The following is a 13413-nucleotide window of genomic DNA, read 5'->3' on the forward strand; positions in this document are numbered from 1 at the left end:
CAAAAGGGAAATTTGTAACATATAATTAAAATGGGGATATGTGATATGAATGAAAGCATGAAAGAAAGCTTAGCATTATGGAGAACTAAAAAAAAACGTAGTCTCAAGGGCTGAAAGAAAGCAAGGCCATCCAATAGCCAAATTTGCAAAAATTAGAGAGAGCAAAAAGGATAATGGTTTAGGAAAAAAACTGTCAGGATTATAAGGCTATGCTCAGGTGAGTGGGCGCATCCAAGTCTTGACAACTTCCATTTCCATCATGGCCAAACTGAGGATAAAGATGCCTAGCCTCAAGACACTGAGTTTGATCAACTCTAAGCAGCAGGTAGAACGCCTACAAATGTAACTTTAAATCTACAGCAGCTTGCATAAGGCCTGGGCACTAGCATGTCTTAAGTGGTCTTATGTTTTGTGAATGAATAAAGTATGTGTGGATTCCAAGACTGCAGAGCAATGTGCCTATTGATATCTGAGCTCCAATTCTTCACAGGCAACTGATAATAGTGGTCCTCTGAGGGTGATCAGCATTTGCATCACCTGGGAACACCTACCTGTCAAATGTCTATTGAGCAGCAGCATCCTTCATCCACTGAGGCAGAAACCCCAGGTGGACCTAGAAACTTAAACTAAGGAGCCATTCAAGGACAGTGGGGTGGCTCAGTGGGCAAGCCACTTGCTGAACAAGAAGGAAGAGTTCAGACTCTTCAGAACCCATAAAGCCACATGAGGTGATGTATGAATATCTGTAATCCTGTAGAGATGGCACTCAAGAGCCAACTAGCCATATGTACACAGTGGCTAACAAGAGACTCTACCTCAAACAAGGTGGAAAATGAGTACTATCACCTGGGGTGTCCTACACACACACACACACACACACACACACACACACACACAAACACATACGTACACACCTCAAAACAAACAAAGATTTAAAAAAAAAAACAAAAAAGAAGTCTTCTAGATTATTCTGACATGGCATATCTACTAATCATGGAAGTGACCAGCAAGCATTATTTTAATGTAAATCATTAATGTTATTTAAGAGTTTTGTATATAACTCAGATTATGGAAGAGGAAAAAAAAAAGCTAAAGTATAAAGGGTCCCAGATCTTACTTAGCACAACTGACACCATGATGAAGGTACCATTCAAGATTTTCAGCCTAGTATTCCAGTACAGAGGCAGTACCACCTACCAAAATGAGAACAAAGACCTAATCCATCAAAGTCCAGAGTTCTGGGAAAGACACTAAATGCACTAACCTTGCTTTTTTGGCTTCTGTACTTCCGTTTCTGGGTGAATATCATTGTTAATTGAGGTGTGTCCACCCAGGATGTGGCTTTTATGCCTAAACTCTCATGCTGAGGAAAGCTTGGGACCACACTCAGGTCCTGAACACCCAGGGTAGTCACCAGCTAATAAAGACTTTTTATTGGCTTGAACCTGTGTCTGAGTGGTCTTCTCCGGTGGATATTTCTGGGCTAGATGGCATTCAATACTCATAAAGAAGCCCTTACAACCAGGCTCAGGATAGAGGGATGGAGAAAAGAATTCTGTTCTTTACCTTTCTCTTGTATCAATGTCCAAGACCACACAGAGAGATTTCCTATATGAGCCACCCATCCTGAGCCTCTCAGTGTATGTGTGTGTATGCGTGCGTGTGTGTGTGTGTGTGTGTGTGTGTGTGTGTGTGTGCATGTGCACAAATGCATGTGTATGAATATGTGCAGGTGTATGTTGTATGCATATAATATGTATATATATGTGTGTTGTATGCCATTTTCACAAATACAAACATGGAATATATGTACACATATGTACACATATGTTTGTGTATGTATGTTGTATTCTTACTCACTCTTTCAAGATTAATACTATTGCTCTGTTTCATGGTAAGTTCACTTGAGATCAGAGGAGTTGGGGAAAGATTACTGATGACTATGGAACTCAAAGAGAATGGCCAACTATAAACCTCAGGCTTTTAATCATGTGTCCTTTCTCCTGCTTTCATGAAATTTATTTAAGAAGACCATGAGGACAAACAAACCAGCTTTGAGGCAAGGGCAGTATGCAGCCTAGCTCTTACTGTATCATCAAAACAGTCATGTAGCCATTGACTAGCTTCCTTCAACCTTCTTTAGAACAGAGACCCAGTAAGATCAAAGCATTTCCCCAAGGCCATGAAAAATCAAACGAACAGATAAAATATCACCAAGGCATTGAATTTACGCTTCTCAGCCCAGAGCATATCTTTAGTCATCCCAGACCTGAGCTTCCCAAGTCTCACCAGCAGTGTGTACAAAGCAAGATGGAATGGAGGAAGGCCAAGGCTTGTCACCATTACTCAGGCAGGAGATGACAGCAGTTTGAATCAGGGCTGTGGTGGTGGAATAGGAAGAAAGAATCAGATAGAGAATCATCATAAATAAAGTGAATTGGTGAGTGTCCAGGGATAAATGACAGAAAGGCAGAGCCATCAATGTCCAGCATCCAGTCTGAGCAATGAGGGAGACCAACGCCAGCAGGAATGAGCAGATGCATCAATGCCAAGTCCAATAATGCTGCTAGAGCTGAGGTGAGAGGCCAGACTGGAAAGTTGGTCTGGAAGCCATCCTTGTGGTGACAGCTCAGAATGAGAAATTGCTACCAAAGGTCCAGGAGAGTCGCTAAAAGGGAAAGTGGGGGGGGTGGAGATTGTGTGAGAACTCAGGAAAATGGATACAGTACTGGGGCTCTGCAAAGCATACTTGCTTCTAATGAGATTAGCTCTGTGGGCAGAGTAAGGAGTAAGGAGTAGGGAGGGAATGGCGCTGACCACTGACCTAGAGAAGCAGGTCCATGAAACAGATGTGAGCAAGCAAGTGACTTCATTTAGTAAATCACCTGTCAGAACAATGTGTACCAGAGACAAGGAAAGAGGGGAGGAGGAGGAGGAAGAGAGGGAACTGGAGATCAAGAGAAAGGAAGAGGAAGGGAAAGGAGAAAGGAGGAAGAGAAGCTAAACATGGAGAAGCAGGGATAATTTGCTGCTTTCTTAATGGTATGGGGAGCAGGTTTCAGACCCTAGCAGATAGAAAGCAGAGAGATGGAGAAGGACATGGAATATGGTAAAGATGAGAAAAGACCCAAGGAAGAGTACACTGGAAAACAGCAGCATTTTCCGCAGTAGCTTACAGCCATAAGGACATAAGTATATGGCCAAAGAATGGTGTGTCTACTCAGGGGAGAATTACTCAGGCATTAAGAAGAAAGTGGAACCCATCCACATCATGTCATGAATGAGCTTTGGAAGTATTGTACTCAATGGGAAAAGCTGCTGATAAACATTGCCTAGTGTATGACTGAATTTTTATGAAGTGTCTAAAGTAGGCAAATCTATGAAGCAGAAAGTTGCCTAGGGCTGAAGGTTGGGGAAATACTAGAATCACATGATGCTAGGAAGGACTAGAATGCATATTTTGAGGTGATGAGATGTCCGGAAATTTATTGTAATGATAATTATCCAACCCCGAAACAAATTTTTAAAAAAACTAAATTTTATATCTCAATAGTATATGGATGATATCTCAATGAGCTATTCTTTAAAAACAAAAAATAAAAATGTGATGTCACACACAATTTCTTACTGCAAGCATATTTCCTATCCAACTTGCCAGAAATCAGCTGTCCCCTCAAATGCATCCCTAGTCCAAAGCCCCTCACTACTTCTACAAGCAGCAGGCCAGCTGTGCTTATATACTGCCTGGTTGACCAGAGTCTCCTAGCCATCTTCTCAGCATGCCTGTTGGTGATGCCTGTTGGTGCTCACTCTTCCCCAGTTCCAGAGTGACCTTTCTAAGAGGGACATCACATGGCCCACTGCAGCTAACCATCAAAGGCTCCCATCATCGTTGGGACAAGAACCTTGCTCATTGCTGTGAGCTGGCACAGCTCATCTGAGCTCCACATCTCATCCCTGACTCTCTTATGCACTGCACTCCTGCCCCACAGACACTGCAGGCAAGTTCCTACCTCAGGACCTTTTGTGTTATCTTAATCAATGAAGGCTCCTGGAGCAAAGTACCTCATACTGGGGAACCAGTAAGTGCCACCCGCGTACTGATACAGCTCAAGGCTGAGTAGTCCAAAATCAAAGTACCAGTAGGCCCAGTATCTGGCAAGGTCCTCTTCCTCATAAATGATGCTTTCTATATGTTATTGCATGGTGGAAAGGAAAGCAGGGGCATCTTTTATAAGGACAACATCTCCATTCATGTGTGTATCACACCTATGACCTCTGAGGTTCACCTTTCAATACCATCATCTTGGTAGCTCCATTTCAACATACGAGCTTTGGGGAACACAAGTATTCAGACTATATCATAGCATGTGGGTAGACCTGACATTTTCCTCCCACTGATATTCACATTGTTGACAAGCTCATCTCCTTGGGGTCTCTTATTTCAGTCTGAGAAAGGCATTCCCTAATGACCCTACTCTCTGCCTCTTTGCTTTTTGCTTCTACATTGAGCCCATCACACCTTGCTTCTATTCGTTGACCACATATATGTACATGTATACACACACACACATATGCACACGTACAGACACCATAGTATACCCAAGCATGCCTGTGGTTTAGCTATCTCCATCCTTAAACTATGACCTCGGGGTACACAAACACTTAAACAATTATATCCATAGAACCCAGAGAACACCGACAGGTAGCAAGCATTTGTCAGACAACTGTCAGATGAATGAATGAATGCATGCATGAATGAATGAATGAATGATCTTTGCATCAACCTTTATTTTAAAGATGAAAAGACCTGCCAGGGCTTTGTGGAAGGTTGGTAGTGTCACATAACCAGTAAACCAGAAAGGCCCACTTGAAATTTTGACCAACAAAATTTTGGTTTGTCCCCACTTAGTTCCAGTTGGTGCCACTGCTAGTTCTAAGAAGAGACAATACCACTGGAGGCAATGAGTTTATACTGGTCAAAACCTTCTGCTATATGCACAATGAATAGAAAACTGAGGAGTCATTGGTGTGCAGAGAAAGGCTCTCTAACTCAGAGATAAGCCCAGAATGAAGGAGCTGTGTCTCAGTTTCTCCCATGGAGCTTGTAACCTTGAATGTGTCCTTTAACTTTCAGGCTTCACACATAAAGAAGAAAGATCTAAATCTGCCCATCTTTACACACAGCACCATGGTCCACTTATACACACTCCTTGGGTTGTGTGTGAGAACTCACAGTCAGTGCTGGGATTTGTCCCCAGGTGGAGGTGCCCACTTCACAGGCACTGACCCCCAGCCATCAGTATTGCCCAGATAGATATAGATAGGCTCATGTGCTACATTTGCCTCAGCAATGTTGAGTTCCTAAAAATAGTCTAAAATCACCCATTAGTCAGAAGAGTGTGGTGCTTTGAAGCATTATGGAAACCCATTGCAAGACGCTAATAATATTTTGGCAGTGGCAGGTATAAGTGTGTATCACAGCTATTCTTTCCAGAAAAGGAAGAAAGAAAGAAAGAAAGAAAGAAAGAAAGAAAGAAAGAAAGAAAGAAAGAAAGAAAAGAGAGAGAGGGAGGGAAGGGAGGAGGGAGAAAGAAAGAAGTGGCTCCTTTGAGGAAAATTATATTCTTGATGTTAGAAGGCTTTAATAAAATAAATCCCAGTTTAAAAGTTAAATTTCATTTTAGTCATGTGTTTCCTGTCTGCTACTAAAGCCCAGGGTTTGGCACAACAGAGTTGTGTGTGTTCCTTTCCAAAGCCAGGCAGGCTCAAGTCCCAAAGAGAGGTGATTCATCAGTTCAAATCAGAAGGCCGACAAGGAGACCAGGCAAGGGAGAGTATCAAGAACTTAGAAAAAGCCCGATTCATGTCATTCCGAATTGAGGGACCTTCTGTTAGATATCTTTGATGACCTGCTTTCTGATAGTATTGCTAGTTTCAAGATAAATATCAATCACACTTAATGATAACATTTTCCTCATAATACAAAATTTAACAATAATGTAAAACTCATTTTATGTTGTTCAGATACATACATGGCTTTCTCAAAACCATGACTTCTTAACAACTAGAAAAGCCCTGCTTACAAGCTACTGTTTTACAAAATAAATGAAAATAGAATAGACAAGAGTTTGTTGTTGAATTAACTCAAATTCTAATCTACTATATTCATAATCTCTACATTATCCATGAACCAAAGAATCTCTTAAACCATAACTGCCTGCACAAGACCTTCACCAAGCCAGCCCATATTCTAGCACAGATGGGTGAGGTCACGCCCCTAACTGAAGGAGCTGTTAGCAGTTGATAGCTGCTGGAGGAGGGAGACTCATTCTTCTTGTTGAGGATGTGGCTACTGGTAGGTTTCCTTGGCTCCTGTGGATGACTCCACCCACATGCACATAACGGCAACACTAACTGGACTTGCTGGACTATTTATTTTTTAAGGAGCTAAAAGAGAATATGAAGTTGAGGGGTGGACATTGCAGGGAAGGAGAGCCCAGGGGAGTTGGGGCGTGATAAATGGGAGATGGAGACAATCATATTTCATTATGTGCACATATGGAAACTCTCAAAGAATTTTTAAAAACTTTTAAACTGCTTCTGTAAAACGTTTTTTAAAATCCCACTCCACATCAGCAAGTGTCTGTGGGACGAAAGTTTCCTATAGGTAAACAACTGCAAGCAGGTAACACATCTCCGAAAAGGGCCTTGAAACACGATGTACAAGCCAGCAAGATCAGTGTTTCATTTTGAAATCTGCTAAATCTGTGAGCTGTAAGCAGTGAAACTGTACCCTCCCCCCCAGGATGTAAACATGACATTCCTTGGAAATTTGGGGGAGGGGTGAGATATAATATTCAGAAAATAGTACAAACTGCCATGGTTTTTTTTTTTTAATGCAATAAAACAACTTATAGCTGTTGATAAGTATGGCATTATGAAATAGCTTTTAATTTAATAGAAGAAATAAAATATCGGAAACAGGAAACCATGTCTTAAATAGGGTATAAGACGTATTAACTGTAAAAAGTCTGCCTACCACAATCCAAAAACAATGGAGTCAAACCACCATGGAATCATGATTCCAAATAAGTCTTTCCTCTTTGAGCTTTTTCCTCAGTTATCTTTGTTATAGCAAGATAAAAATGACTGCTACAGGAGGCAAATAGAGGCTACTTGGAAAGAAAAATAATGTAGAATGTAGAAATAGGAGCTAACGGGCACCTAGGATTTCCTATAGAGGTCTGGCTAGAAGACAAGAAGATGAACTGTGGAGAGCTAGAGCCCCTGAGTTCAATTTGGGGATGCTTTAGTTCAAGGTGGCCTGGAACATCCAAATGGAGATGCCAAGGTGGCATCTGGATGAATGGGTTGGAGGGGAATATAACCGAGAGATACAAATGTAGGAAACATAGTAGTTCAAATATGTAACATTGTTCCATGTACACTGACATGAAAAGATACATGTGACCAGCCAGTAAATAGCCTAAAAGTGCAATTGTAGAACAAACTGCATTCTAATTCACACATTAGAAATGTGTATTTAAGGGCTGGAGAGACGGCTCAGCAGTTAAGAGCACCAGTCGGACTGCTCTTCCTGAGGTCCTGAGTTCAATTCCCAGCAACCACACGGTGCCTCACAACCATCTGTAATGGGATCCGATGCCCTCTTCTGGTGTGTCTGAAGAGAGAAATGGTGTACTCAAATACATAAAATAAACAAATCTTTTATAAAAAAGAAAGAAATGTGTATTTACAAAACCAGTATCATAATGCACACACAATGATCTGATGAATGACAAATGTATTGAATTATTAACTGATTCTTAAGATTTTATTGTTTGGGCTAGGATAAGTAACTATTCATTTTCAGTTTATAACTTGTACACTGTAGGGTGTGTTTTGAACAGTGAGTATCTAATCTCTCTGACTCCTATTTCTCTAGCCATACTCTCCAACAACATCACCTACCTCATCCCAAGTGCCCACACAGTAATAGACACTGGCACCAGAAGGAGATGCAGAGGAGCAAAGTGATTTGAGTTGTGGTTAAGAGAGAAACTTATTAATCTCTTACTGTTTACAACAATATCAAGTGCCCATACAGTAATAGACACTGGCACCAGAATGAGATGCAAAAGAGCAAAGTGATCTGAGTTGTGGTGAGAAACTTATTAGTCTCTCACTGTTTCACAATATCAAGACATTCAAATGCTTAGAGGGCTTCAAGTCACTTGTTCCATTAAAGAATACCCCACACTAATCAAGACTTGCCCTGGGATGGAAAACAAGCTACCAAGAACTCGGGCTGGTAAGCACGTATCAACAAAAGATAATGATCATAAATAGGAGGCTCAGGTGCCAGTGCATAACAGCTTGTATGCCTCACCCTAGCCTTTTCCTAAGTGGCTTAATGTATCACCCAGAGCAACGGCACCCGTCTCAAGACATACTTCTATGGTTGCTTTCTGAAACATACACACTATTTGCCTAAGAATATCATTTTCCCAAACCAATATATATATATATATATATATATATATATATATATAGTTATATATAGTTATATATAGTTATATATAGTTATATATAGTTATACATATATATGTATATGTATATATATGTGTGTGTGGATAGATAGATAGATAGATAGATAGATAGATAGATAGATAGATAGATAGATAGATAGATAGATAGAGGTGGACTACAACAACAGGCGCATCCTAACATCAGAAAGCAAGCCAGGAGGTATGAATGGCTCATGTGCACTTCCTTCCTCAGTCCTTAAGTATATGCAAACTGATAGATTCCAATGAGAGCCCTTTGTGCAGCAGCTGGACAGAGTATTGTCGCCCCATCCCTTAACCGATGCACATACATTCCCCAGAGAGACATACGCTGGCTACCGACTAAGTACATCTTACCTGGAAGACAAAGGCAAGTGAAATTGCTCCCGTCCTGCTTCTCGTTTGCATCAATACAGCTTGCTTCATTCTGGCAGGGTTTCCTCTGGCAGGCATCAAATTCTTCACAGAAGGTGCCAATGTACTGGTCCTCGCAGGTGCAGGAAAAGGTTGTCTAAGACACAAAAATACAGAGTATGTTACGCCTGAATACAATACTCTAAAACACGTGCTTTGGGCAAAACTGAAGGCTCAAATGTTCCGTGTCCTTTTATAAAGATATCAATGCAGAGTGATTTAACCATTTGACTTTGTCATAATCTGTTTAAATGGTATCATATGAGAAATAGTATGTTGCTCTTTGCAGTTTAATTTTGGACATTTATTTTTATACCTTATTCATATTTATCCCAACCAGTTACAACCTTCCCAAGATAGAAATAGAAAGAACAACCAGTTTTAAACTAAAAATGATGTTTCGCTGACCCATGAAAATGGCAGCTTTGTCAAAGTATACCATGCTTTAGCCATCCAAATTAGGTACCATGCCAACCAGCTCAAATCCTGAGCATAGATGATTCTCACACCCCAACTGCTACTAACTGTCCTACTTGGCCCATCTTTCCAGGGCACCATGAGGATTCTCTCTATCACTTTATAACCGATCTCAAAGTGCAACCAGTCAGAGTCCCTGGGAGCAAGGGAAAATTATAGAATCTGATTCGAGATTCAAGCCCTTCATTCATGACCTCATACAGTGCTGCAGCTCAAACATCAGGCTCAAAGACGTGACTAACTTGAAACTTTACATCTGAAGTAGCTGAAAAGTCCAAATAAAACCAGACCTTCCTAAGCCCCTATTGCTGAAGACATGGAGAGTTGTAGAACCCGGTGCCTACGTGTACAATACAACTCTTGCATGCAAGGCTCCAGGATCATTGCAGAAGAAACTGTGGAGAGACCATAACAGCCATGAACCCCAGACACAGTGCTCAGAGGACCAGAGCTGGATCTGACGTGAAGGCCTCCTCCCTAAAGACTAGCTTTCATGGAGCCAGCAATGCCAGGCAAGCTCCTGAAGAGTGGAAGGGAGCACCCAACAATCCTACCCAAGTGTGACACCTATGAACCACAACTACAGCAGCGCGGCACAATACCCCTAACCGTGTAACCGAGGCAGAGCTCAACAGCCAACAATACCCCTAACCGTGTAACAGAGGCAGAGCTCAACAGCCAACAACACCCCTAACCGTGTAACCGAGGCAGAGCTCAACAGCCAACAATACCCCTAACCGTGTAACAGAGGCATAGCTCAACAGCCAACAATACCCCTAACCATGTAACAGAGGCAGAGCTCAACAGCCAACAACAGCTCCCTCATTGAACTGAAGACCTGTTCAACAAGAGGGAAATTATGTTTGGTTCTGGAAACCTAGCCAGCTACCTAGTAAAGTCACAGATCTTAGAGTACAACCACCACTTTACTAAACTAGAGTAATTCCTAACTATACTCTAAATGTTTAACATTATATCGACAGAGAAGTATACCTCTCACCCTCCACCAAGGACACTTCTCTTTGCAACAGACAAGACAACTACAGAAAACCACAACTATTAACATATAGAGTTGTAGAACCCGGTAACCACATGTACAATACAACTCTTGCATTGCAAGGCACTGAGATCATTGCAGAAGAAACTGTGGAGAGATCATTACAGCCAGAGAAATGGGAAATTTGCTGTGAGATTGTGTCTCCTAGAAAATGTGAGAGAAGCTACACCTGTGAACTGTCGCCACCCTGACAGCCTAACGTGTTCTGAAAAAGGATGACAGCAATAAACACACTCATCTGCTGTAGAGGGAGAAAGTTCCACAAGGCCTCAACCCTAGATGAAGAACTATAGCAACTAAGGAATGCTGGGAGTGGGAGCAGGAGTCTTCCTGGGGAAGAACATAGCATAGTTATCCAATACCAAAGAGTCGGCACTAAAAACATTCATAAAAGAAACTTTATACCGACTGAGAAGGCTGTCTTTTTACATTTAGGAGTGTGTGTGTATGTGTGTGTGTGTGTGTGTGTGTGTGTGTGTTTATGTGTGTGTGTATGTGTATGTATGTGTGCAAGCGTGTGTGTATGTGTGTGTGCGCGCATATATGTGTGTGTGCATGTGTGTGTGTGTATATGTGTGTGCATGTCTATGTGTGTGTGTATATGTATGTGTGTGCATGTGCGTGTGTAATATCAATTAAAGAAAAAGAAGCCATAAAAGGGCAGGTTCATGGGAACTTAGGAGGGTTTAGGAGGGAAGAAAGGGAAGGAAAATGAAAACTAGACCTTTCCACAGACATGAGGAAAGTGCAGACCTGGCTCCAAAGTTTATGCAAAGTAACCTAGACCTCCATTAACATGGGGGAGAGGCTAAAGAGAAGAAGAATGTTGAATGTTCAGGCAGAAAGCACGTAAGAGGCAGAGTTAATGGATGTCTACAGTGAAACCATATTTTCGGGACATAGCAGGACTGTTGTATGCACAAATTCACATCACCGATGACTGTATGAACAAGAGCTCCTCAAGATCAAGCCAGCCAAAATCTCCATGTGGATGGAGGAGGAGCCCATCCCTAGCTAAGGAGCTATTGGCAATTGATGGCTGCTGTGGAGGGGAGAGTCAGGTTTCTGAAAGGCTCCAGGAGATGCTCCTACACCCACTATGTACTGGCAGCGCCAAGTAGACAGTATGTTTCAAAAAAAAATAGAGCATAGTAGGTTAGAATGAAAAAGCAGTGGGAAGGGACAGGGAAGAGAAGGTGATAGATGTGGTCAAAATGTATGAAATTACCAAACAATAAATGGGAAAAATTTAAAGTTTGCCTTTATAACATGGGGATTTGCTATCACTAAAGCCCTTGGGTCTATAGAAATGGCAGTACCCATAGAATAGTCAAGAAAGAAAGAAAGAGAGAAAGAAAGAAAGAAAGAAAGAAAGAAAGAAAGAAAGAAAGAAAGAAAGAAGGAAAGGAAGGAAGGAAGGAAAAGAGAAAGAGAAATAGAGAGAGAGAGAGAGAAGAAGGAAGGAAGAGAGGAAGGAAGAAGGAAGGAAGGGAGGAAGAAAGAAGGAAGGATGGGGGAGAGAGGGAGAGAGAAGAAAACACCAAGAGTAATGAGTTTAAACTGTGTGTGGCTGCTGCTTTCCAGAGTGACAACCTGAAAGGTTATATAGTCCTCAAAATTTACCCACAGTGTAGTCGTGCATCTGTATTTGCCTTCTTATGTCATGTTCTGCCTTTACTATATTCAATGAGTAAATCAACTTGGCTAAAATAGTTTAAAGGAAAAATAAAGATCTAAACAAACAAAAGCTCATTCCTTGGACCTCCCCTCAAGTCCTGAACATAGGTGGGCATTGCTAGGGAGGGGAAAGGACATGAGAGTGGGTAGAGTTTGAGTGTCCTGCAGGGAAATGCGTGTGCAAGTGAGTGTACAAGTATGCATGAAGAGACCATACCTTGGGTGTAGTGTCTCAGGTATTGTCCATTATTTCTTTTGACAGGATCTTTCATGGGCCTGGAGCCCACCGAAAAGGCTAGGCTGGCTTCCCAGCAAGCCCCAGGGATTTTCCTGTCTCTACATTCCCAGCCCTGGGATTACAAGCAAGCACCACCATACCTATGAGTCCCAGGGATCAAATTTAGGTCTTGATTCTGGCCTTGCAAGCACTACAGTTACTGGGCCATCTATCTCCACAGCACTATGGCAGGCTTCTATGGCCACTCTTCCACAGTGCCACCACCAATCTCTGTCCCCCACCCACTCTTCCTATCCCTCACCCCAGATTCCTGCTCCAATATTTGTTATTGCTGCTGTTGTTTGATCATGTTAAAGCCGGCCTTAAGGTGATAATCCTTCTGCCTTAGCCCACTAAGTGCTGGTATTACTGGTTTACCACTAATCTTAGAGAGAGACTCCATCAGCACAGTCAGGTGCCTACCTTCCTCCTGGAAAAGGCGAAGCTGTTCACACTTCTCTTTAATATACTTTGTCTCTCAACCCAGTTTCCTCATTGTGGTGCATTTCTTGATAATACTTCTATACATTTAGATTTCTTGGTGTGTGACAATAACAGAGCACCCTCCTTCCACCCTCCTGATGCCCAGTGTCCTCGCTGTCACCATTCCTGACATAAAAAGCCAGGATTTTTATTACCATTCATCACACTGACTTTCCACCATGGGCCAGTTTTTAATTGAGTCTCAAGGTTTTCTGAACCACACAAAACACAACAAAGACTGTATCGATTGCAAAGAACAATGCCACCCTTCCCTGGAACTCAGTCACATCAGCAGCTGCTTTCTTTTGACAAGGATGTTTTAAGAATTTACCCCATAGTGGGAGGCTGCAATGACCTTTGAATCGTACTGATGCCATTTTAGGTTCTATATAAATTATTATTGCCTCCATATGTGTCTTGTTATTATATAAATTGAATGTCTAGATTTCCTAGTGTTG

At 41.8% G+C, this 13413-nt stretch overlaps 1 protein-coding gene across 2 annotated transcripts in view; it reads right to left on the reverse strand.

Moving 5' to 3' along the window:
• Dner (delta/notch like EGF repeat containing) overlaps positions 1–13413 on the reverse strand; it is a 290910-nt gene that overhangs the window by 101247 nt on the left and 176250 nt on the right. For both annotated transcript variants that reach the window (XM_031368198.1, XM_031368199.1), the window contains exon 6: positions 8928–9081. In XM_031368198.1, the coding sequence (XP_031224058.1) occupies positions 8928–9081 (154 nt within the window). The remainder of the gene's footprint in view (positions 1–8927; positions 9082–13413) is intronic.

Source organism: Mastomys coucha, unplaced genomic scaffold (genome assembly GCF_008632895.1).
Source record: "Mastomys coucha isolate ucsf_1 unplaced genomic scaffold, UCSF_Mcou_1 pScaffold14, whole genome shotgun sequence".
Classification (NCBI taxonomy): domain Eukaryota; kingdom Metazoa; phylum Chordata; class Mammalia; order Rodentia; family Muridae; genus Mastomys; species Mastomys coucha.